The 25,401-nt window shown below is 38.4% G+C and overlaps 1 protein-coding gene across 1 annotated transcript in view; it reads right to left on the bottom strand.

Moving 5' to 3' along the window:
* The window catches only part of Ddx4 (DEAD-box helicase 4), a 53,652-nt gene extending 30,329 nt beyond the window's left edge, over nucleotides 1–23,323 (bottom strand). Inside the window, exons 1-7 of the mRNA XM_038323119.1 lie at nucleotides 23,259–23,323; nucleotides 22,391–22,477; nucleotides 16,726–16,783; nucleotides 13,331–13,402; nucleotides 11,842–11,919; nucleotides 5,229–5,279; nucleotides 2,589–2,648 (exon numbers count right to left, since the gene is read on the bottom strand). Coding sequence (XP_038179047.1) covers nucleotides 2,589–2,648; nucleotides 5,229–5,279; nucleotides 11,842–11,919; nucleotides 13,331–13,402; nucleotides 16,726–16,783; nucleotides 22,391–22,462 — 391 coding nt within the window. The 5' untranslated portion in view covers nucleotides 22,463–22,477; nucleotides 23,259–23,323. The remainder of the gene's footprint in view (nucleotides 1–2,588; nucleotides 2,649–5,228; nucleotides 5,280–11,841; nucleotides 11,920–13,330; nucleotides 13,403–16,725; nucleotides 16,784–22,390; nucleotides 22,478–23,258) is intronic.
* Nucleotides 23,324–25,401: the final 2,078 nt, after the last annotated feature.

Genomic DNA, 25,401 nt, shown 5'->3' with positions numbered 1-25,401 from the left:
CCTGGTATAGGAGCTCCTTCTGTCCATGTGTTGCTTTTATTGGTTAATGAATAAAAAACAGCCTTGGCCTAGTTGATAGGGCAGAACTTAGGTAGGTGGGGAAGACAGAACTGAATACTGGGAGAAAGAAAGGGGGAGGAGAAGAGACACCATGGATCAGCTGGAGACAGATGCTGGGAATTTTACGTGGTAAGTCACTGCCACATGGCGATACACAATTAATAAAAATGGGTTAAATTAAGATATAAGAATTAGCCAGTAAGAAACTAGAGCTAATGGGCCAAACAGTGATTTAATTAATACAGTTCTGTGTGGTTATTTCGGGACTAAGCTAGCTGGGTGACCAGGAAGAACAAGTGGCCCTCCCCTTACACAAGCCAGGGCTGTGGGTATGCTCTACCACTGTGCTAGACATTTAGCCCTGACAGTGACATTCTAGATATAATGAGTTCTGAAGTCAAAGGTAGGAAGAGATATGGACTGTATTTCATATGCAGCAATTTCTAATAATGTCTGGTAATAATCTTCAGAAAGGACTACTTGAAAATAGCCCTCCTATCAAAGGAGTATTTGAAAATTTCTCCTCCAAAAGAAATCCTGCAGTCATATTAACATCTTGTTCCATGTTCTATAACTGGCCAAAGTTGTCCAAGAGTGAATATACTGAAAGCAACTGGTTAATTTTATATGAAGTGTTAATGCAATGGAAAGTGATCTGCATCACCAAATACCAAGAACTCAATGTAGAAAATGTTAAGAAATCCATAATGAAATGAGAAAATGTGACCAGAAAAACCTAGAAGCTTGTGCAGCAAATGCTGTTATCTACTGAGCTCTCTTGTCTGCCTCTGACTCCTGCTTTATACACCAAAGTAAATGCAAGCTAAAAGCATAATGTGGTTCAATAACAAAAATTCAGTGAGTTGTTCAGATGAAAAAGGAAAGTGCAAAGCATACAGATGGGAGGGATATCTTAGTGCTGTAAACTCTGAGGTGTTTCCTATTTCTTAAGGCTAAAACTATAGCCCAATAACTAGCAATTCTACTTCTGAACACGCCAATGCTCAAAAATACTACACTATTCACAACACCACTTTCATAGCTGTCCCAGCTAAGAGCAGCCCCAATACCTGCATTAATGGGGAAAAAAGAAGACTATTAGCAGAGTTAATGATCTGTAAGAGTAATATCATAAATGGCTCTCTGAGTACATTAAACAGAAGCCAAAAAAAACAACAGCACCTGCTATATTAGTTCCTTTGTATCAAGCAGAAAAACAGACAAAAATTGTACATTTACAAGTCAGAACAAAAATCTTCAGGATGCCATTGTTTATGACTGAAGATGTTATGAAAAGAGGGCTTTTCTGAGGTGCTAGTGATTTCTATTTCTTAACCTAGATGTGGCAAATAAACTGAGGTGTTCAGGTTTTTTAAAGTACCGAGTTACCTAGCAATGGTTTATTAGGTCATATTACAAAATAAGCACACACACACACTGAGTGGCTATGTGCTAGCTTTCTAGTCTAAAATGTGTATGTCTACAAGAAACAGGAATCAAAACTGTTCTAAAAAATGGCTATGTCCCAGCTAATCATTCTACTGCTGCTTTAAGTCAGAAATAAGAACAGTCTGCTCCAAATGACTTCTCGTTTCTTCATTTAAACACGAATTAATCTGACTTAAAGGTAACACAGACGTCATCATTCTCCAGAAAACAAATGGGGAAGAGAAGCAGGGCTGAGGATGCAACTCAGTGGTGGAAAACTTAGGGAGCACAAGGGGCCCTGGGTTTGGTGACTAGCTCTGCTATTTTCTGTTTTGTTTTTTCAATGAGAAATGCTAAAAGATGTACTAAATTTTGCTTTTTCCTTCACTATCACATCTTTGAAAAATTATCATAAGGCTTAATTTAGGAGATAGCCTTTTTTCAATCGGAAACTTACTGATAGCTTCACTGGCAAGGGAGAGAGCGCCTGTTGCTCAGTCCACTAACTATCTTAAGGTAAAACGAAAGATGCTCCCAAGTCATACCATCATGGAGTTCTAAACATGGAGTTCTGTATTATCACAGACACGCATAGGTGAGTACTTGACTGAGTACTCTATTAGCTCACTGGAGTTTTCTGAAGGTACTGCGGCTGCTGTTTTAACGTCTCCCATATATTCAAAACACATAAAAGATAACTGTTATACCATCTCCCCTCCAATTCATTAGAGGCAGAATTAACAAAGAATGATGGACTATCTTGAGATTTGAACAAAAATTAATCTGCAATTTCTTCCCTCTCCCAAATTTCTTTAATGACATTTTTCAGAAACAAACACATTCTTGGTTCATCTAAATTATGATTAATCAAGACACTAAAAATTCCTCTTTTGTAAACTATAGCATACTCTTGAGGGCCTAAGGAAAAAACCAAGTATGTAATGGCAGAGAGGAAGAGGTGGCCTTACAAAGAGCTGCTCAAATACTAGGGGCAGGGAGCGTACACCAGCGTATTTGTCTTAAAGGCTTTCATTTCTTTCAGCCTTTCTAAAGTCAGTTCTGTCAGTTTACAGACAAGTTGTTCAAAGTGTTGTCCTTACCACCTCTCTTGGAAAACCCCCTGCTCCGAGTCTGATTGTCTTCACAGTCATTACTGGACTCTTGAATAGAAACACAACATGTGAATAGCATCTAGGTAACTTTAAAGGCATAACCGCTAAAGAACAGAATAGAACTTAATAGGAATATTTTTCAAGTTGAAATTGAACATTATGATACTTAAAATATTTCACTAGAAACAAAGACATTGCTTAAATTCCCTATACAGAACATCTATGTATGCCAGTATTTAATGTTAAGTATATGATTTGAGCACCAAGTATTTGTTTGCTCCCTGTTATGCTAGACAAAAAGAAAAACTTACGCAAGTAATCAAATGATTCTGAAAAGCAATTCATAGGCTATAGAGACATATGACTGTTCCATTTAAAATATTATCATTTCTTTCTCTATAATTATCATTCTTAACAATGCTAGATAGTGGTGCTTTCTTAAATCCATGCAAACGTTTCCACATTTTTCCTAATTAAGTACTCAATTACTCAATGGATTTTCTGTTTTAATGACAGTACAAGTACACTTCCAGAATTTTTCTGAACAGTGCTATAAGAATCAGTCACAACACTGAAGAACACCCAAGTGAGCAGGGTGAAAACAGATCCACTCTGTTTATTCTCCAAGTGCAGAGTGACAAGGAATGAACAATTTTTCAAATTTTAAAAGTTTTATGTTTATATAATATGACTCTAAGATCTTCAAATTCTAGCAAAAGCATATTTGGAATACACAGAGAATTTCAAGATATCTTTCCCATGTCACTGATGCCCAGTATTCAAGAACTTTAAACAAATAGCAATGATGTCAAGCAACCAAACAGTTTACAGGCTATCATCTAAACTCATCTAGTTACTGCTTTGTTTTATACTTTTTTTTGTTTTTGTTTTTCGAGACAGGGTTTCCCTGTAGTTTCTAGAGCCTGTCCTGGAGCTAGCTCTTGTAGACCAGGCTGGCCTCGAACTCAGAGATCCGCCTGCCTCTGCCTCCCGAGTGCTGGGATTAAAGGCGTGCGCCACCACCGCCCGGCCTTGTTTTATACTTTTTAAACATGATCCTGACATCTAGCTGAAGGCCTTTTCTTGACTATCTGGAGCATATGTGTGTGTTTCAAGACAGGATTTTTCTGTGTTACAACCCTGGCTGTCCTGGAACTCACTTTTTAGACCAGTTTGGCCTTCAACTCACTGAGATCCACCTGCCTCTGCCTCCCAAGTGCTAGGATTAAAGGCGTGCACCACTACACCCAGCAAGCTTATATTCTTTTAAAGAGTCATTTGGGACAACTTTCTTGAAAAGAAGATTTAAGAAAAATAAGTGGAAAAGAAAGGGCTTTTAAGAACAAAACTGACTGAGATAATAAGGTGAGAGCTAACATATCTGCCTTTGACAAAAAAAAAAAAATTCTATAGATCACTTTAGGACCTGGCAAAGAGAAAGGGGTCTTATATTATCTTTCATCAATTATTCCCCTAAAATCAACCTGTATTTACTTTGGTCATTTTAAGAAGTAAAATAGAAGCTTGGTGGTGGTGGTGCATGCCTTTAATCCAAGCACTCAGGAGGCAGAGGCAGACAGATCTCTATTAGCTCAAGGCCAGCCTGGTCTACATGAGCTGCTTCCAGGACAGGCTCCTAAGCTAAATATAAAAACCCTGTCTCGCCACCAAGTCCACTTGGAATGGGACTGATGGAACATGCGACCAAATCGGACTCTCTGAGGGTGGCTGATGGTGGAGGCTGACCGAGGAGCCAAGGACAATGGCGATGGGCTTGGTCTCTACGACATGGACGGGCTCTGTGTGAGCCTTGTCAGTTTGGTTGCTCACCTTCCTGGACCTGGGGGGAGTTGGGAGGACCTTGGACTCAACATAGTGTAGAGAACCCTGATGGCTGTTTGGCCTCAAGAGGGAGGGAGTGGGGGTGTGGGTGGAGGGGAGGGGAGGGAAGGGGGAGGAGGAGGGGAGGAGATGGCAATTTTTAATAAAAAATAAATAAACTGGAAAAAAAATAAAATTAAATTCATTTGTTCTTTCTCCGATATTCTGCAAAACTTGTATTTAGTTTTAACCAACAATAAAATAAAAGCTTATTGCCTCTACATCCAACATTCCCTCATACAAACAAATGACTTTCAATTTAGATTTTCATGTGTTCATGCTTTAATTAATGAAAAAAGCTATAAATTTGAAAGAATGCAAATGAAGGCATATGGTTGATTTTAGATGGAGAAAAAGAGAAAGTAATGATGGAATTACATTATAACCTCAAAAACTAAAATAAACAATAAAAAATTTTAAAGCTTTAAAAAAAAAAAAACCCTGTCTCGGGGAAAAAAAGAAGTAAATTAAAATAATGGCATTAGAAGAACTTGGATAAAAATGAATTCTATACTATTTTTCTAATTTCTTGTAAATCTAGCCATTTAGAAATAAGTTTAAAATAAGAAGTGATCTTTGTATATATAGGAGATAAAGCAAAGCACAAATAAAAATTGAATAAAATTAAAGTTACAACTTATTAATTGCATGGTATAAAAATGTCATAACTTATGCACCTGGCATTGAATCTCTCTAGCCTGTTTCTGACATTATAGTTTTTAAAGTTTCCACAAAAACACAACTTACCTTTCCAGAAACCAGAGCTATCTCCTTCTTCAAACTTGTTATTTAAAAAGCCTATAAAATATATAAAAGAAAACTTCAAACTTTTGAAAGAATTTCTTTTACCTTTACAGCTTAAAAATGTTTTTTAGGACTGGAGAGATGGCTCAGCAGCTAAGAGTGCCTACAGTTCTATTGTAAGGGCAGGGATTCGGACCAAGCATTCACATCAGGTGACTCACAGATGCCTATAATTTCAGCTCCAAGAGATCTAACATCCACTCCATGGCATGTGTACAGAAACACACACATAAAATCTGTTTTAAAAGTCTTTCAGGGACAAGTAATTATGATGACCCCTCCAAATGAGATAAACTATGTACAGCTACATATATAGCTGCAGTGTAGTGAAATTTCATTTGTATTTTAATAAATAAAGCTTGTCTGAAGACCAGAACACAAAACAGCCACACTAGTCAGCCATACAGGCCCTGCAGTGATGGCACACACCGTTACTCCCAGCAGTCACACTAGATAGCCATAGTGGTTGGGTGGTGGTAGTGCATGCCTACAATCCCAGCACTAGAGAGGAATATAAAACAGGATGACACTGAAATTCACTCTCTTTCAGCCGAAGATTTCAAAGTGGTAAGAGCTCTCTCTAGTGGCTTGGCTGCTTTGCTTTTCTGATCTTCAGGTTGAACCCCAGTATCTGTCACTGGGATTTTATTATTTATGCTACAATTGGTGCCCAATGTTCAGGGTATGAATTCACAAAAAAAGAAGTGGCTCTTTAGCCACTGGGACAGGCTGGAGCTGCATGTAGGGTTCGAGCCCCACCTGGCTAGGCTTTCTTTTTTCCCCAAACCTTTGAGTCAGTTTGGGATTTTTCCTGTTTAACCTCTGAAACAGTCCCCAGCTGCCAGCCAAACTCCAGAAGCACCTGGGCTCCAAATGCCACAGGACTTACCCACTCTAGTCTGGCTGGTTCTGCCTTCAGGCAGCAACCTTCACACATGCTTTTTCCCAACAATAAAACCCTGGCGTGGTTTTTTTCAGATAGCCCGAGCTCCTCCCTCCTTCCATCAGTCCATCCATCCATCCATCTCTCTCTTCCTTCCTTCCTCTTCCCTCCCTCGTTTTCTCCCTCCCTCTTTCCCTCTTCCCCCCTCTCTACTATGGGTTGCAGGCTCTCTCTCCCTGAACCCCCTTCTCAGACTGCTGCCAAATTAGTCAGCTGCCTTGAAATCCAGGCAGGCCTTTACTGTTCTATGCAGCAGGAATCAGCCTCACATCTACATCAACATCGTCAGCAGATTTCTTAAGAAAATTGGGAATTCTTAAAGGGAGAAATTAGTTAAAAGAGTGTTTTCCCACATTAAAAAATGGGGAAAACCATTACCATAGAGGTATTTGTATCTCTGTATGATAATATGCTAGACAGTCTGAAAATGGAACAATTAAAAGAGAGGATAACTAATTTAGATGAGATTTATGTAATGTCAATTGTAAACATTAGCTTTTTCATTTTTGTTGTATCAGTAAAAAAAGTTGGTTAATCTGAGTGTATCGAAGATACAGGCCTTATAAAAACCTAATAAAACAGATCACAGAGATATTCAAATACAGACAAAGGAATTTAATGGAGAACCAATTTCAGCGTTGCAGTGTAAAAATAGAGAGGAACAGCCTAAGGTTTTCAAACGACCAACATTAATATATCCAGTAACCATACAAAAAATTTCCAGATGATAGAGTAAGAGCTGAATGGACCCCTGTGCCAAAGTTAGAGTTAAGGAGAGGAAAGAAAGCAATAGACTCATATGGCATTCATTCATCTTTTGTGAAACAAATGTTAGACACAATCTTACAGGCCAGGCAGTTACAGAAAGATCAAATTGAACTCTAAAGAGTAATTAAATAAACAGAAAGGGATAACAATATACCCCAAGAAATAGAATGCATAATGTTTTATTAACTTTGAATTTTCTAAATGCTAATGAGAAGGAACAACAGCAGAGGAGAGACATTGGATAGTAGAAAAAAACTATGAAATTAAATCAGCTGATATAAAGATGTACTGACCTCAGTATGGAAACCAGGACATGTGTTACATTGGGGAAGGGGTTTTGCTTTTGTTTACACAGGAGAAGAAAAGCTATGGATACCACCAAAATTGATAAAAGATTCGATCTGAACAATACACATCTTAATTAGAAGAGATGACAGTTCATCAAACAGCATAGCTATTTAAACTAAACTAACCTATAAAACTAACAAATGCTTTTCATTTGATCAGATATAACTTGCCAAAGGAGAATCTCTCCAAAATTAGGGTTGAGGAAGGGTTTTGGCTGTATCTTTTCAAGAGAATAAAGGTATCCAGCTAAGGAATCTGAAGACCACTGACAAATGAGACATCTGAGAAGAAAGGACAAATCATTCAGGAAAAAAAAAAAAGTCTCAAAAAAGAGTAAATTGGTATATCACATTTCCAACAGAATAAAATTTTATATATCTTCCCAAATGTTTCTGCTGTTCTCTAAAGACATATAATGCAAATAGTCTCTTTGCAGTCCCAGTCTAATTAAAAAAAATCAAAGCTGGCTTTAGAGTTGGAGTGTGGCTCTTTCTTTAAATGCAAGCATGTTTATTAAAGTGAAATCTAAAATCTGTTTCATGTAAAAAGAGCCACCTAATATGGCACAGAAGAAAAACAAAAATTTAAGGACTATTATTGCCACTAATCTCATAATCCTTTGGTTTTAAATTGAATCCTTAACTAAGGTATAAATTATATATATATAGTATAAAACATATATATATATAGTCATGATATTAATGGTCATATAGAGCATTAACTAATTCTAGAAAAAGGTTTTATCTACTTTCTTGTACATGATTTCGGGTTTGAATATCAGTTTTCTGCAGTGAACCATGAGCACACCTAACAGTGACCTTTGAAGTTCACAAGGAGGATGGGGCCCTACAATAATGATTCCTCCAGCATTATGATAACACCACCAAGCTGAAAAACACCATCTGAAGATTGACTTTGGACTATAAACTGCTGAAATGATCCAGCCTAACATACTACTCTAGCCAGGACTTGAGGCAAGCCCTGCACTTTCCCGTTATGCAGAGACTGAACAATAAATGATATAGCTACCTCTCCCAGGACTTAACAATCAACCCAAATTTTTCTTTTCAGGATCCCCTAAAGATACCATTGTCCCCAGACATCAGGAAGTAAATTTATGAATATGACACCCACATTCCAAAGAGGTGGGGTGGGTGGTTTTTGGTTGTTCAATGGGTTATGGATATTTGGGGGTTGGCTATCAGTTGTTAATGGTTACAGCCAGGAGGAAAGTTGAACAGAGGAAATTAGAGTCAAGGTTCTTGTTTTGAAAAGAATAAAGGGGGATATGGATAATACAGGTTAAAAGGGTAGATTACTGAACCTACTCAGAAAAAAGGGGGGATATAGATAAAAAGATAAATCATTGAATCTATTTTTAAAAAGCAACTACTAGTTTTAAATGCTTTACATTGAATTGGACTTTTGTATATTGTATACAAATTCTGTATATTAATATAAATTTGAAGTTAATTTTGCTAGAACATACTGTATATATACTTCTACTCTTGTTCAATGTACTGTACCTATACAACTCAATTAACAATGCAATGTAAATTTCTAGTCCTTGAAAAGTATTATTACCAACTGTTTAGGATAATAAGGAAATGCAGGTTAGTAGTTAATCACCTATTACAATCAAACTTGTAGTCACATGTAGGAATGTTTTTAAGGTCAAACAAAGATGTATTTTATATAGACAGTTATCTTCAAACACTTCAGTGATCTACAGAATATGCCATCTAAGATATTTTAATAACGGAGGTTTTTTTTATGACAAAAAGACATGACTATTCCTGGCAACACCAATCTACTCCAGAAAAGAGAATGGGCATCAAGGAAATTTCACATGGAGTTTACTTTCTTTGTGGCAAAAGTAAGCCACTGGGTAAGAAAATGCCCTTGCCTTGATTGCTGGCAGTATGCTGTCCTAACTGGACAAGCAGGACACAAAAGAAAGTGACTTCCAAACACTGTCAAGACAAGGAGGGATGGCCCTTCAGAATATTCTGTTTCACAGAAAAGTCTGTTGGATATGCTAAGCCTGTGGGCCAAAGATGAATGCCCAATGTTGCACAGGAACTTGGGGTGACTGTCCAGGCAGCCAGCTGTTTCTGTCATTTCTCACATATTTTGGAAGTCATTTGCCTGCACTTCCTGCTTACTCAGTTAATATGTTTTCCTTCTTGAGTCTCTGAGGGAGATGAAGACTACTAGATAGTTATAGTTATTGTTTTCCTTGTTTACCAGATGCAGAAAGCAAATTATGATAGAAAGTAAAAGGTACAAGACTTTGGACTCATTAAGATATGATAGATATGGAGTATTTTCTCTGAATTTATCAAATGCAAATAAACTAGATATTGTTGATGTATCTATTGCCTGTATAAATTATATATAGTTATTGTACTTACTATATATAGTTTTTCTTTTATTGGTTATAGCCTTTTTGAATTTTAGACAAAAAAGGGGAAATGTAGTAATATTTCATTTGTATTTTAATAAATAAAGCTTGCCTATAGATCAGAACACAAAGCAGCCACACTAGTTAGCCATAGAAGTCAGTGTGCACCTTTAATCCTAGCACTAGAGAGGAATGTAAGGTAAGATGAAACAGGAACTGACTCTCTTTCAGTCTGAAGATTTCACAAAGGTAAGAGATCTCTATTGGTTGGCTGCTTTGCTTTTCTGATCTTCAGGTTGAACCTAAATATTTGTCTGGGCTTTTATTATTCATGCTACAATACAGGATGAGAATAATTGAAATTATACTAAAATTTCTGCCTCTATCAGATTAGATTATCAGCTCTATTCTTTTAAGTTTAAAGGACATTTTAGTAAATTTTATATTATCTCAAATATCCCATATTCCTCAATATAAACACAGGCAAGACAATATATATCATTAACCATTATTTACTTTCTATTCAAAATATCAAAAATATTTTAAATCTGGAGTTGAAGAGATGACTCAAGTGACAAAGTGCCTACCATGAAAGCACAGGGGCTTGAGTTCAATCTCCAGTACCACTAAAACAAAAAAAGAAAAAGCACATAAATTGGAAATAAAAAGAAAGTGTAAAACCACAATGATTTTCTTGTCCTGAGGAAGCAAGAACACAGGATCCCCCGGACTTGTTGGCCAGGCACTCTAGCCAAATCAGTGAGCTCTGGGTTCAGTGAGAGATCTGTCTCTTAAAAAATTGTTGACTTTTACTTAATAAAATGGTCTTTAGTGTAAAAATACTCAAGGAGTTAGGGATAGTGGTGCATGCCTGAAGCCCTAGCTACTTAGAAGCTGATTATAGCGTATCACTTGAGTTTATGAGTTAGATAACTAACTGGACAGCATACTGAGACACCCCAGCCTGTCTGCCACTCTCTCTCTCACACACAGAAAAGATATTTGGGGATACATATCTTAAAATTAAATGTCAATATGGATACATATCGATCACTGTCTTAACTACATTATAAAGTACTCAGTTATAATTAGGCTTCTTTAACATAAGAAATAAGCAATTATTTGGATAGTTGTTCAATTTATACACATGATATATATGTGTTATCTCAAATCACTTAACATTCTCAGATTTAACCAAATTTAAGGGCTCTTCCAGCAATAAAATTCCATGGAAATTTAATATGTAATTCTCCTATAAAAGCAAGTATCCAACAGCTTCACTGTATGACTGACCAAAAATTCTTCAGCAGGTATTTCCTTCCAAAATGTAGATGTAGTCCTTAAAAATTATTTCTACAAAAAACTAAGCTTTAAATTAATGTCACCTAAATATTTGTAATCATCAAAGTTTCTATATTCAAAGAATATAGTCAAAGAAATTGACTGTATTCTACCTCCCTCAGTTGCTGCTTGCTCTTGTCATTCCTGTCCCAAGGAAGAATCAATGCTGAGTTTCTGAAAAAAATTGGGACGCTCCCCCACCTAAACATTACTGGTCTTCCTGTGCTCAGCTACAGATAGCACACACGTGCCCCTGAGGTATAAGCAAGTCTCCACAGGGAACTGAGATCCCTGAGTAATAAAGAAGGGAAGAATCAGGGCTCATATATAGAGTGAATCAATGATATTAAAGCAAGAGGAAAAGGCAAAATGGAGTACCAAAAATATGATGTAACAGGGATAAGAGTGCTTGCTGTAAAGCCTGCTGGTCTGAGTTCAATCCCTGGAGTCCACATGGTGGATGGAGAAAAAGTTGTTCTTTGTCCTCCATACATATACATAGTACATGTGCATCCATACATACACATACAAATAATAATAAAATAACAAATGTTTTTAAAAAGACAGAACACTGTATATACCCAAAGCAGCATAAACTGTTGCTTTTACACTTTCCCTAAATGAAAATACTTTCTTGAGAGCCTCATAATTTCTAGCATGGCACATACTTTCTGGGTTTCTTTCCTAAAAAATAAACCTGGAAACCTTGGAGCCAACTACAGTTGTGGTTGTAAAGTATTACAAGTAATTACCTCTGTTTCCAAAACCCTTTCCTCTCCCGAATCCTCCAGCAGTAGGTGTGTTCTCTCTTTTACTAGACTCGCCAATATCTGAAAAATTTTATAGAAAGTTAAACTTCTTAACTTGCAAAATTGTGTTATTAAAAGATAGGGATGAAACGTGTCTTTAGGATTAGACAATTTTATAGATAGTAGGAAAATAGAAAAGGGACTTTAAAATAATATATTTGCAAGTATATTTAATTCTCAAGTTATATTTCCAAAATATAAATAAATAAATAAAATAATAAATAAATCCACTAGTGATAAACATGTAAGGTTTACTCATTCTTTTACCTTTAATCAGGAATTTATGTCATGATTTTCTATATACTGGATCCTCACCTCAATAGACTGGGGCATTATATTCAGCCCACATGATAATCTTCACCATTGAAAATAATAAAACATTTTGTACTATCAATTTAGTTATGAAAAAATGAAAGTATTTTGCTCTACTACTATCTACAAACCCAAGTGTTTCTATCTTTTTGTTTGTTCATTTGTTTTGAGACAGGATTTTAAGTGCAGTCCAGGGTGGCCTTAAACTCAAAATCCTACTGGAATTGTAGGACCCAACACACATGGCAAGTATTGATGGCTCTAAACATACAATTTTAAAATCCAACCAGGTCAGGCACAGTGACGCATGCCATCAATTGCATCATTTGGGAGATGGAGACAGGAGTTCTAGGCCAGTCTTAGCTACACAGAAAATTCAAGCCCAGTTTGGGCTACAAGAGACCCTATCTCAAAGGTCTGGAGAGATGGCTCAGCCATTAAAGGCTAGGCTCACAACCAAAAATACAGTAAGAGACCCTGTCTCAAAAATTAGGAAATAAATTCAACCTTGATAAAATAACTTCTTAAATTTAACACTGATAAGCTAACTAAAATATCTCCGATACTGTTTTTGTTAAGAAAACTTAACACTCAAGGAGGCCCCTTTACTCTACCCTCCAAATGTTTTACAACAATCTTCTCACATCAGTTCCTAGAAACAGAAATCTGAAATTAAGCAGCAACTGTGGACAATCTATCTGTGCAGTCAATTTAACTGTCTTATCATCCCAAGGAAGTTAAGACAGCATTGAAGTACATGGGCATCACCTGGTATGGTAGCACACGCATTTACTGCTAGCACTTAGGAGGCTGTGGAAGGAGGATCACAAGTTCAATAATGTCTGTAATATAGTACACAGGAAGAGTTTAGGGCCAGTGTGGGTTTAAGACCACATGGATTATATCATATAGTGTTTAAAGCCAGATGGGCATGCATGCCTGTCTTTGTTTCTCTTCTCCTCTCCCACCCCCAAAATACCACTCACATTAAATAAAATCAACTCATTATATCAACAAAACCTATCACGCGCTAAGTTATAGCAGACTTAACTTTTCTTTAAACAGCCAAAGTCTCTATGCCTTTAGTCAGCAGTTCAGATTATAGGAAGACCATACTTACCTCTGTTTCCCAAATTTCTTCCAGAGGGAAATCTCATGAAATGATCTCTTCCAGAAGGTCCATCTTCCATTTCTAAAGCAAATAACATTTCAAAGCAAATCGAATAAAAATACATATCTAAATATACAAATTTAAAGCCTTTTCAATGTGCCACATATAACAGAATGATTTTATCTACTAACAAAAAACAAAAACAAAAACAACAACCAAAAAAACCCCAAGAGCCAAGCTACCTGAGAGGCTAAGGCAGAAGGGTAACAAATTCACAGCAATCTTAACTACAACATAAGTTCTAGGCCAGTACTAGGAACTTATGAGATACTTTCTCAAAACAAAATTAAATTAAGAGTTAAAATAGGACTATGGATGCAATTCAGTGGTGGAATACTTGTTTAGGATGCATGAGGCCTTAGTAAAAGAAAAATGAGTTGTCTAAGCAGCTCTTCAGAAGAGTACCCTATGCTCCACTAGCTGGACAGGCCCACTCACCTACCTAGAGACAGTACCAGACACTATGAGCTGGGGCCTCCTATATTTATTAGCAGTCAAGAAAATGTTCCACAGACATGCCCACAGGCCAATATGATTGAGGCAATTCTTCAATTAAGGATCTCTTCCTAAGCAACTCCAGACTGTGTCAAGCCAACAACAATAAAAACTAACTGGGACACTATATTAAGTAAAAGCAAGAAAGAGTATAATATGATCCCATTTCTGAAAAAATGAAAACTAACCAGATCAAGTAGAATCATAACAAAATGAAAATAAAGTATAGAAAGCAAGGACAGATAAGCAAAGAAAAGCAAGTCTATGTCTCAATAAAAATAAAAATGTAATAAATATGCATCCATAAAATAAAAGTAGAATTTGATACAGTTATGTCAGAATATATATAGAGAGAGATCTAAAAAGTCACTATCAGCGAGTCACTATCAGTGGAGGCCAAAACTTGGGGCTAATATTTTGAATCATATAGTTTCTTCCTTTCTAACCATTTAAATTTTTGATAAGAATTATTTAGGTATCAGTTTAGTTTACATTCACTAGACTATAATATGCTGCAATGAGAAAATAAACTTCCTAGGTCCAAAAAGCTCTATTTTTAATCATAAAAATAGGACTAACACAATGATCAAAAAGGTACTTACACAAGACAACCTGAGCGCAAGTGCCAGCACCCACAGGGTGGAAGCAGAGACCCTGACTCTTGGAGCTGTCCTCTCATCTCTACTCCTGTGTTACAGCATGCATGCCCCCTCACACAATCAATGTAGTATTTTGAAGTACTTTTTTGAAAAATTGAAAACTACAAAAAGGTATTTGTTATCCAGAGAGAGACAATTATTTTTCATGTGAATTCTTTTATTTAGCCTAAGCATCCACAGATTAATGAGCTATGCCATTTAGTTGGTAGTCATTTCAATCTAACTTTTTAAAAATTCTATGACAACAGAGTACCATGTTCTCATATGATATAGGCCTGCCTATTTCATTCCTTTACTGAAACTATTTCTGAGAACCAGGTTTCCACTGGGTAAATATCAGGAAGTATACATTTACACATCTGTCTTTTATACTTTTAAAAGATCTCAGCATTCATACGGAGGAAGGAAAATGAGTCTTGTTTTGTTTGTTTCAGGCAGGTAATAATCCCATATGCTTTTGAAAATTGGATTATATATTAAACCAATACATTTAAATGTTTGTGAAAGAAGTGCTCTTTGACAACAGCAAAGGTTTTCATAAGCTCTAGTCAACAGATTTACTTTGAACTTAAAACAGCCATAGGAATTAAACTTGCTTTAACCTAATAGACCGAGTCTCGTCCTCCCTCCCTCACTTTTCTACAAACTACCTGGGCAGTTTTTTTCCTTCACTGTATGCCAGGTTCCAGTAAGCAAACAGTTCCCTTGACTATAAAATGCTTTGACCTAATCCTCTAATTTTTAACAGGAGAAATTATAAACTGAATATGCCCCTAGGCCTTGCATTTGTCTGCCTTAAAATGAGCAGTAACTCAAATGCATAGACAACGACTTGGACTCACTGAAAGTACAGTAGTGTGGTTGCCAGGGGCTGGAAACAGGAGGAGTGAGGAGCTATTATTTTAATGGGAGCAGAATTTCAGTTTGCAAAGAGGAAATTTATCAAGGTAGATGGTTGATGTAGCAATGCGAGTGTGTTTAATGCCCATCTACTGTACACTTAAAAATGGTCAGGACAAAAAAAATTCAAAACAAAACAAATCAAAACAAAAAACACTGAGTCTTGGGGCTGGCACAATGAGTCAACAGTTAAGAGCACTTACTGCTCTTTGCAGAGAAGCCATGCTTGGTTCCTGGCACACACAAGATGGCTCACAGCAATCTTAACTCCAGTTCCAGAGAAGCTATCACTTTCTTCTATCCTCTTCAGGCACCAAGTATGTCCATGGTGCACTTACACATATGCTGGCAAGACACCCATGTACATAAATAATAAATCTTTTTACTGGCAAATATTAGGGCTGGCAAGATGATTCAACAACTGAAGTTCTTGCTGTACAGGCCTGGTCATCTGTGTTCAATTCTCTCAAGGTTTGAACTCCTAAAAGTGGAGGGATAATAAACTCCACAAAGTTGTTTTTGGTCTTCACACACATGCCACAGCATATACATTATGCACACAATAATAAAAATATTAATGGTAAAGCTGGTCACTGTTATGTACATGTTACCATAATAAAAAAAAAATCTTTCACTGTATATCAGCAGTCACATTTTAGCCTGTTTCAATAAAGCAAAAGACTACTGCCATGATTTAATTTCTTACCCAAGTTGTACTCCTTCTACCATGCTATCATACACACTAATTCTAGAGCATATGGTAGTACACCCGCAGGGAAGGTGGGCAGTCCAAATACAAATTCATGCAGAGAAAGGGGTTAGGAGTCACAAAATAGGTTTCAATCCTTTATTTTGAAACTTATCTCTCATTCTCTTGGGAACTTTGGTAAATTAGTTTTCTGATGCCAAAGAAACTCATGCTTTTGATGGCATGACAACGTCTGGCTTAAACACTTGGGTTTTGGCTAATCATCAGAATTAGAACCTACTTTAATAATCTTACCATCTATGCTGCCCTCTTATATCAGGAGACCTGACAATGCTTTAGCAACCTGAAGCCAAACATGCAACCCTCAGGTTGAAAAAAGTTTTACAGCAATTCAATGAAGTAATATAGTCTCTGACACTGTATTTTCTTTAGATATAAGTTTTCCTATCTAAAATATTAAATAATTAATCCTCACTAAAAAATTTAAAAAATACTCTATACCTATCAATCTACTCCTTATCCTTAAGTATTATACAAAACCCTTAACTTAAAAATAAAAGTCATCTTGCCTTAACACATACCTGATGAAGCTGAAGTCCTGTTAAAAGTGTCTCCATTTGCACCAGAAGAATATTTGTCCTGTAAGAAAGAAAACCAAGTTTTCAATCAACTCTAAATAGTAAGAATGTGCCATTTATTTCACAAGTAGAAAATTAAGAGTCCCTTCTTTTTTCATGAGAAATACATCCTAAGACCCTCAGTGCCTGAAACCATGAGTAGCTTCTCAATTTCTTCATATACTGTATCTTTCTCTCTTCACCTCAATCCCTTACCCCCTCTCTCATACACACAAAATACATGAGATACTTTTTCTTGTACATATATACCTAAGATAAGGTTAATGAATTTGGCACAGTAAGAAAATAAATTATGGCAATAAACCTTTAAAAAAATATTGTTCCAAAGCTAGGGAACAAGGAGGCCCCTGAGAGGAATGCACGGTTCTCCCTAAAGAGGAAATAGGTAAGATGTCCTGGGTAAACTGGGTGAGGGGAGAGGACAGGGGATGTCGGCAATCAGGATTCTTGGGAGGGGGACAGAGGGACAGAGTAATGAAAGAGATATCTTGACAGAGTGGGCCATTGTGGGGTTAGGGAGAAACCTGGTGCCAGGAAACTCCCAGGAATCCACATTGATGACCCCAGCTAAGATTCCTAGCAATGGTGAAGAGGGTGCCTGAACTGGCCTTCCCCTGCAGTGGTAGATTGGTGACTACCCTAATTGTCATCATGGAGCCTTCATCCAGTACCTGATGGAAGCAGATGCAGAGATCCACAGCCAAGTACTGGGCTGAGCTTTGGGAGTCCAGTTGAAGAGAGGGAGGAGGGATTATATGAGCAAGGAGGGTTCAAGATCATGAAGGGACAGCTGACCTGAGCTTGTAAGAGCTATTGGACTCTGGTCTGACATCTAGGAAGCTGGCATTGGACCAACCTAGGTCCTCTGCACCTGGGTGACAGTTATGTATCTTGATCTTTCCTGGGGTCCTAGCAGTGGGACCAGGACCTGTTCCTGATGCATGAACTGGCTCTTTGAAACCTATTCCTTGTAGCAGGATGCCTTGTTCAGTCTTGATGCAGGGGGAGGTACTTGATCCTGCCTCATCTTGATGCTCTGTTGATTCCCAAGGGAGACCTTACCCTTTCTGAATGGGGGCGGAGGAAGAGTGGATGGAGGCAGTGAATGGGAAGAGAGGAGGAAGGGAAAGAAGAAAAAAATCTTATTGCTCTATATTCACCACTTGTGCTGTGACATGATTTAATGAGATAGAGTGAGGTGGACGAATTATAATGTAAGATTAAGCTACTAGTGACCTTATGACAATATGTCAGGAGAACAAGCTGCTCCAGGTGATCATGGGTCATAAATCCATAATGTCAGACAGGTAGTGTATACAGCATGGATACACCAGACAAAGGGAGGACTCACTTTCTGGGCAAGACAAAGGGGGATGATGGGAGGTTTTAACATGCTACTCAGGATGACATGCAATTTGAAACACCAATTATTTACTTCTGAAATTTCCCACTTAACATTATTACACCAGAGTTATCTACTGGTAACTGAAATCATGAAAAGCAAAACTGCAGAAAAAGACACTACTATCCAGTGGTGGTGGCGCACTCCTTTAATCCCAGCACTTGGGAGGCAGAGGGAGGTTGATCTCTGTAAGTTCAAGGCCAGCCTGGACTACAGAGCGAGTTCCCGAGTTCCCAGACAGGCTCCAAAGTTACACAGAGAAATCTGCCTCGAAAATTGAAAGGCAGGGAGGGAGGGAGGAAGGAAGGAAGAGAAGGGCAGGCAGACAGGAAGACACTATTATATAACTGCATGCAAAACACTAGCTAACATGAAATTATCACTTAAAATTATTAAATAATAAAGTACAGCCATGGGCTAAATCTGATGGACTACCTATTTCTATAAACAATTTTATTGGAGCACAGTGCTTCACTAATCTATGAATATATCAGTAGCTGCAATAGCCAAGCTGTGGCTGAGACTAATCTAAATCATTCACTGTCTAGTATTTTAAATGAAAGGTCTGCTGACCCACATACCTGCAAAGTATAAGCTGTTATTAAGTAAATAAACCAAAGAAAACACACAATACTGTTTGCAGAGTTCAGTATTTCACACTACACTCACCAATGCTACAGGCTAAAGTGGAACACAGGACACTATCAGAAGGCAGCTTCACAGTAAAGACACATAATTTAAAACTTTCACTGTTTTAAAAAAAAAAGGGGCTGGAGAGATGGCTCAGAGGTTAAGAGCATTGTCTGCTCTTCCAAAGGTCCTGAGTTCAATTCCCAGCAACCACATGGTGGCTCACAACCATCTGTAATGAGTTCTGGTGCCCTCTTCTGGCCGCAGACATACACACAGACAGAATATTGTATACATAATAAATAAATATTTAAAAAAAAAAACTTTCACTGTGACTAGGCATGACTAGCACTCAGGATGCTAAGACAGGAAGATGATGAGACTGAGGCCAGCTTGGGCTACATAATAAGATTCTGTCTCAAAAGGTTTTAAAAAGCACTCCATTGTAAATAATTAAAGTAAACTAAAATAATATGTCTACACTTAAAGAACTGATTTTAAACAATATATATGCACTGAAAACTGTATGCAGTCTGTGGCTACATTCCAACGAAGTTGTGAATCACCATCTAATTGGGTCAGAATATTCATGAGTAATTTCAGTTAAACTTGAGTAAGCAGTAATTCAAGATTATCAATGCTCTCACATATTCACTGCTCTGGTTTCTAGTCTAAAAATTCTGCTACAGATGCATGTACATTACTGTGGCAGTATTATACTAATCAATGGACTTAGGAGATTTAACTTTTGTTACAAAAATCAATAACTAAATACCAAGTTAATCTTTGAACCTTCCAGTATTTCTTGAGGTTTCTCTGTGTTGATGACAATTTGAGTAACATTTTCTCACCTCTAACACCTATAATGTCCTTTCATCATTAACCCACTCCTTTATTTCTTATGTAAGCTTCCTATAAGAAAAAAACTTTCAGACTATAGCTCTGAAATGCATGTATATGAGCATCCAACATGAATAACTTAAGAATGCAACGAACTACACTTACAGATCTTACTGTAGTCAAATGGCTCCGTTAAAGTCACAATCTTCCTTCAAGTGCCTGCCTGCCAGTGTTGGAAAGAGAGCAGCACCAAGGTGGCTACCCTCAGGTAACACTCTTCTAAAATTTCTCTCACAAAAGACACTAAAATGACTCAAAACTTTTATGTAGCTCAGCAATCATCCAGATATTTTCTAAAGTTGTCATTAAGAGCAAAAGCACAACAGTGTTACTGAAATATCCTAGTAAACTGCTATAATAAAAAGCCCAAATCTATAGTTACCAAATAACAAAGCAAGAATTATCCAACCAGTCTTATTAATGGACAGGGTGCTATTTGTCAAACAGAGCAAAAAAAAAATACTTACTGGTCTAATGTGTCTAACCAATAAGCACTAAAATAACTGAACAATATTATTACAACATGATGCCTCAAGCTAAGGAATTTAATATTTATATGTGTTTAACTTACAAATTCCAAGACAAATTATGAAATAGGTACATGTATACAGTAGGTAAAAATGACAAGACATCCTTTGTAATACTACATAAGTTTGATTTTTCAGTTTTTTAAAAGGAAAACTCTTTTAGCTCTCTAATTAGCTTAAATTACGATCCTCATCTTCTCCAGGTAATGCCCCACTTCTCTGCCTCACTTAGAACATTTTTTGCAGCTGCTGCCTCTGCCGTATCCTTTATTTCCTTCAAGTTACTTGCAACCCAACTTCCACATTGACCTCTGACCTGAAAATGCTTTTTAATAAGAGAATATGCAATAAAACTACTTTGGCCAGGTAGTGGTGGAAGATGCCTTTAATCCCAGCACTCAGGAGGCAGAGGCAGGCGGATCTCTGTGAGTTTGAGGCCAGCCTGGTCTACAGGAGCTAGTTCTAGGACAGATCCCAAAGCTACAGAGAAACCCTGTCTCAAAAAATCAGAACCAAACAACAAAAAAATAAAGTTACTACTTTGTATCTCTACCAAATGTGCAACAGAACTTCAGGGGGCTTTTACCTCTGAATAACTTTGGGGTTTTTTTTTTTTGAGACAGGTCTACATATTATAGCATGTATTGATTATGACCTGTTAGCCCTCCTAACTCAGCTTCCCAGGTGTGTGTAAGCAAGGGCACAGTTCCCGTGGGAAGAAGGTTTATTGTAAACATAAAACTGCTGAGTGGCTTCTCTCTCAGGTGCTAGAGAGAAAATTGCTAGAGGCATTGGGGTAGTCCAAAGCTGCCATGGCTCCCTCTTGGAAACAGAGAGAACAGCAAAAGGGGTGAAAGCCTGCCCGTTATGAGGAGAGAAGCTGTAAAGTGGAACAGTCTGGGAGTTTAAGGTAGTGGGAAGAGGGGTTGCGGGCTCTCAGAGTGGCTTTGCTATGCATTACAGGTATTGTTAATAGGTATCTAAAGAGCCAGAAGGTTAGCATGAGTGTTCTTCCAGAGGACCCAGGTTCAATTCCCAGCAATCTCATAACTGTCTGTAACTTCAGTTCTAGGTGACCCAACACCCTCACACAGACACACATGCAGGCAAAACACCAATGTACATAAAAGTAAATTATTTAAAATAAATAAGTAATAAATATATAACACACTAAGTCGGGCAGTAGTGGTGTTCACCTTTAATCCCATCACTTGGGAGGCAGAGGCAGGCAGATCTCTGTGAGTCTGAGGCCAGCATGGTCTACAGAGCGAGTTCTAGGATAGACAAGACCCACACATAGAAATCCTATCTCTCTCTCTCTCTCTCTCTCTCTCTCTCTCTCTCTCTCTCTCTCTCTCTCTCTGTGATCTATAGTGTATGTACATACATATATATGTAAGTATTTTCACAAAGATATCACTTAAAATCAGAACTGACATACATACAGAATGGAAATGCTGGATGTGAGGGAACTTCTGCAAAAGGTTTCTGTGTGGGTTTTTTTTTTCTGGTTTTTCAAGACAGGGTTTCTCTGTGTAGACCAGGCTGGCTTTGAACTCACAGAGACCCACCTGCCTCTGCCTCCTGAGTGCTGGGATTAAAGATGCGACACCAGAGCCTGGTGTTTATTTATAAGAATGTATCTTATAAAGTACATGCCAGTAATAATAATAAATTATAAATGTGAATACACACACACACAAAACTGACCCCAAAGCGTTTCTGAGTTACAGTTTTAACCCCCAATGCCATTCAGAAAAAACAATCTAATATTTTATAGTCCAATATATTCCCACTGAGTGCCATACTTTCCAATCAAATCATTACTTTCAATTTTTCTACACAAGTTATCTTTCAAGACTTTCCAACCCATTTGTACAAGTTTGTGTTCACCTGTAAGTTCTAAAGCACTAAGATTTGAATGACACTGGCAGTATTACCATACTTTTGTCATTATCAAATTACTATATAGATATTATCCAATTTGAAGACTGGCCTGGCTTTCTCTTTCTCCATTAAATAGTTAAGAAAGATTACATGTAGATAAATACTAAACAGGCTTGAATAATTTAGAACTTCCTCACCAATTTGATTTTTAACTAATAAAAACCCACAACATTTAATGACTCTACACTGTAAGTTTTATCACCTTTTCAAATACAGGAACATAGGAAGAGACATGAGGTTTGAGGATTTCTGCTTCCCAATCTTCATCTCCCATGGTAGCTACAGGTTCCTTTAAAAAAAAAAAAATGTACTTTTGGCTATGGTCACATCAGAATTGTTAATTTTCAATTATGAGGCTGTGGTTTAGGAATAAGACATAGTAAGTGAAGCACAAGACAGTGGGGTTGACCACCACTACTACAAAATAATACGTGTAAATTATTTTTTCCCCTATGCATCTCTTAGAACTACCTGACTAATGTGACCACCTTCCCCCAAAAGCTTCTGCTTCTTGCCTATAGGTGGTGTTTTATACGAAGCATTTTTATCTTTCAAAGCTAGGTGACTCATCACGCAATTCCCATGTCCCCAGCAACGCCTAGGTTTGGCCAAAATCTTTGTTCTCCCTCAAGGGATTCCCAAATTGAGGTGGACGGGTAGTGTCTGAGACATTCAAGATATTTCCCTTTGCGTCCCCTCTGAGATCACACGGGATGCTGAGGCCTTGGTCACCGAAAGGGGGTAATGATGTAAGGTGGCGGACCCCCTCTCTTCAACATAGGGCGTCGAGCTTCCCCCGGGGCGTTCAAACACCGTTTCTTCTGAAAAATGGCCGCCTCGGCACTGAGCAGAAGGTTCCTCAGGCCACCCTGCCCTGCAGGCCCCAGGTCTTCACAGCCGCTCCGAGCTCTCAGCAAGGAGCCGCTGGTACGAAGGGGAAGGCCCCGGAGGCCACGCAGGCCCTCGTGCCGAGCCCCTGGCTCCAGCCCGGACCCCCACAGCTCCCCCGGGCCCGGCTAGGGCGGCCATGGCCGAGGGCCGAACCAGACGAAGGCCACCAGCTCACTCACCTCTCCGCTCCAGGCTTCCTGGGCTCCTCGCGGCCGCCGACGCGGCTTAAACGGCTGCACGTGCGGACGCCTGGACGCCGACTGCGTCAAGTGCGTGGGCCGACAACAAATAGCACCAGGCGACGGGGCCGCCAGCCAATCAGCGCCCGCGCCGCGCGGCTTCCCGCCCCCACCGAGGGGTCCTGCACGTTCTCTGCCTTTGATGAGGCCGAGGCAGGGCTCTGCGGCCTGGTAGGCCTGGAGAAGCGGGCTGCCCTAGCGCCTGTACCCCGCTGCATAAAATCATAAAGAAAAAAAAAAAACCCTAAAAATTGTATCTCCTTGCCCTTTAGGTCTCCTCTTCCTGGCTTGGCCCTTCTGATTCTAAATGTCTGACGTGCTCTCTATATTTGACAAATACACGTCCCGCTCCTCTACTAAAAACCGAGTGGAAGCAATGCTTTTCTTTGTCCTCCCCATTTAAAAAAAAAAAAAAAAAAAAGGCGTGGATGAGATTGTGTCTAGAGTTGTAAAGAAAGCCGGTCTGTAGGAAGAAAACAGCCCCTCAAGCAGAAAAGAAGAAATGGTTTGTTTGCCAAAGTCTAGATTTTGTGGTTCACCTGTTCACATCCATGAGGGCACTTGCCAGGGACACTTAGTATTTAAAGCGCCCGTTAACTACATATTCTAATTCTGTCCATTCCTAGCCTCTTTAAAAGGAAAATCTTTCCATGTTTTCCCCCAATACTCCCAGAAAGCGTAACAATGAAATGTATGTAAAACACAGTTCTGGGGGGGGGGGGGGGGACGACGGCGGGTGTGTGTGTGTGTGTGTGTGTGAGAGAGAGAGAGAGAGAGAGTGTTTTATCATTTTTCTTTCTCTGAGAAGAAATTTCTAGATATCTGTCAGGTATGATACAAGATGATAGATGTAAAAGAGAGGCACTCCAGCTTGAACTGGCTTTAAAGTTTTCTAGAAACATGTTTGTGTCAGCACCAAACATGTTAGAACCATGCAGGATCCCAAAAGGGAAGTACAAGGGGTACAGCATCTTCTAGAAATCATGTCAGCAAAACATGATAAAGAGTTTGATGGGCAGGCTGTCCATACAAGCAAGACTTTAAAAGATAAAATTTCTAGCCATGTGTGGTAATATGTGGTTAGAATCCCACTGCATGGGAGAATAAGTTAGGGGTCCCTCTAGGCCAAGGGTTGTCTGGGCTATGTAGTGAGTTCTAGGACATCCTGGGAGTGTAATGTTTACCAGACTCTGGTATACACCACTAAGAAATCATTAGGCAATTCATGGATACTTTTCATTTTGACAGTCATTTTTATGCTTAAATTTACTATTTGTTATGTATTTAAAACGGCTAGCACACCAAGCGTGCTTTTAGGGATGTAAATGCCTAGAATGAGGTTAAATTAATGTATCCTTTTTAAAACTTCACTCAGCAGAGGAAAAACTTAGTATTATAATAATGTGGGGGGAAGAGTAAAGCAACATGAAGGTGATATTCAGGTAGCTGGAGTGTGGGAAACACTGGCACAGATGAAGACTCAGGATCTGAGGGCTGCTCTCTAGCAGAGTATTCTCCACTGTAAAGACATTTCATCAACATCAGATCCCATCCTGTGCTTACTTAGCAGCTTCCGGATTCCTGATTTCGCTCACCAGGTATTTCACATGAACGAGACTTATTGGCACTACCCATTCCCAGTAATGAATCAAAACAGTGGTAGTCTAGGTCAGAAACGAGTCTTGTTTGAGTTGTGTTCCTGAGGGGTCCTATTTGTAATGGCCCAGGCCCTCCCCTGTGATGTTAGTAACCCTAGTACTGTTACAAAGTGTGCAATGAAAGCGAAGGTTGAAGGGGAAAGAAAAGCCAAATTCTAGATCAGGACCTCTTGGACAACTTTCCTCACACTAACAGCCATTTTTGGGCCTTTACCATAAAATGGAGGTTCATCACTGAACTGTGGAATCTGGTGAATAGGTTCTAGGTAACACAGAACACCAGGGTGTGGGCCTTTCTGTTCCTATTGGATATCACTTGCCTCAAAGAACAAAGAAAACCGGCTTCCTCTGTGTCCAAAGTAGCAATGGAAAGGGGATTGTGAATATCACCACTATATATAATCCCGTACTTTTATGTTTTTAAG

The sequence above is a fragment of the Arvicola amphibius genome, chromosome 3 (assembly GCF_903992535.2).
Source record: "Arvicola amphibius chromosome 3, mArvAmp1.2, whole genome shotgun sequence".
Taxonomy (NCBI): Eukaryota; Metazoa; Chordata; class Mammalia; order Rodentia; family Cricetidae; genus Arvicola; species Arvicola amphibius.
This window is presented reverse-complemented; position numbering and strand designations above follow the sequence as displayed.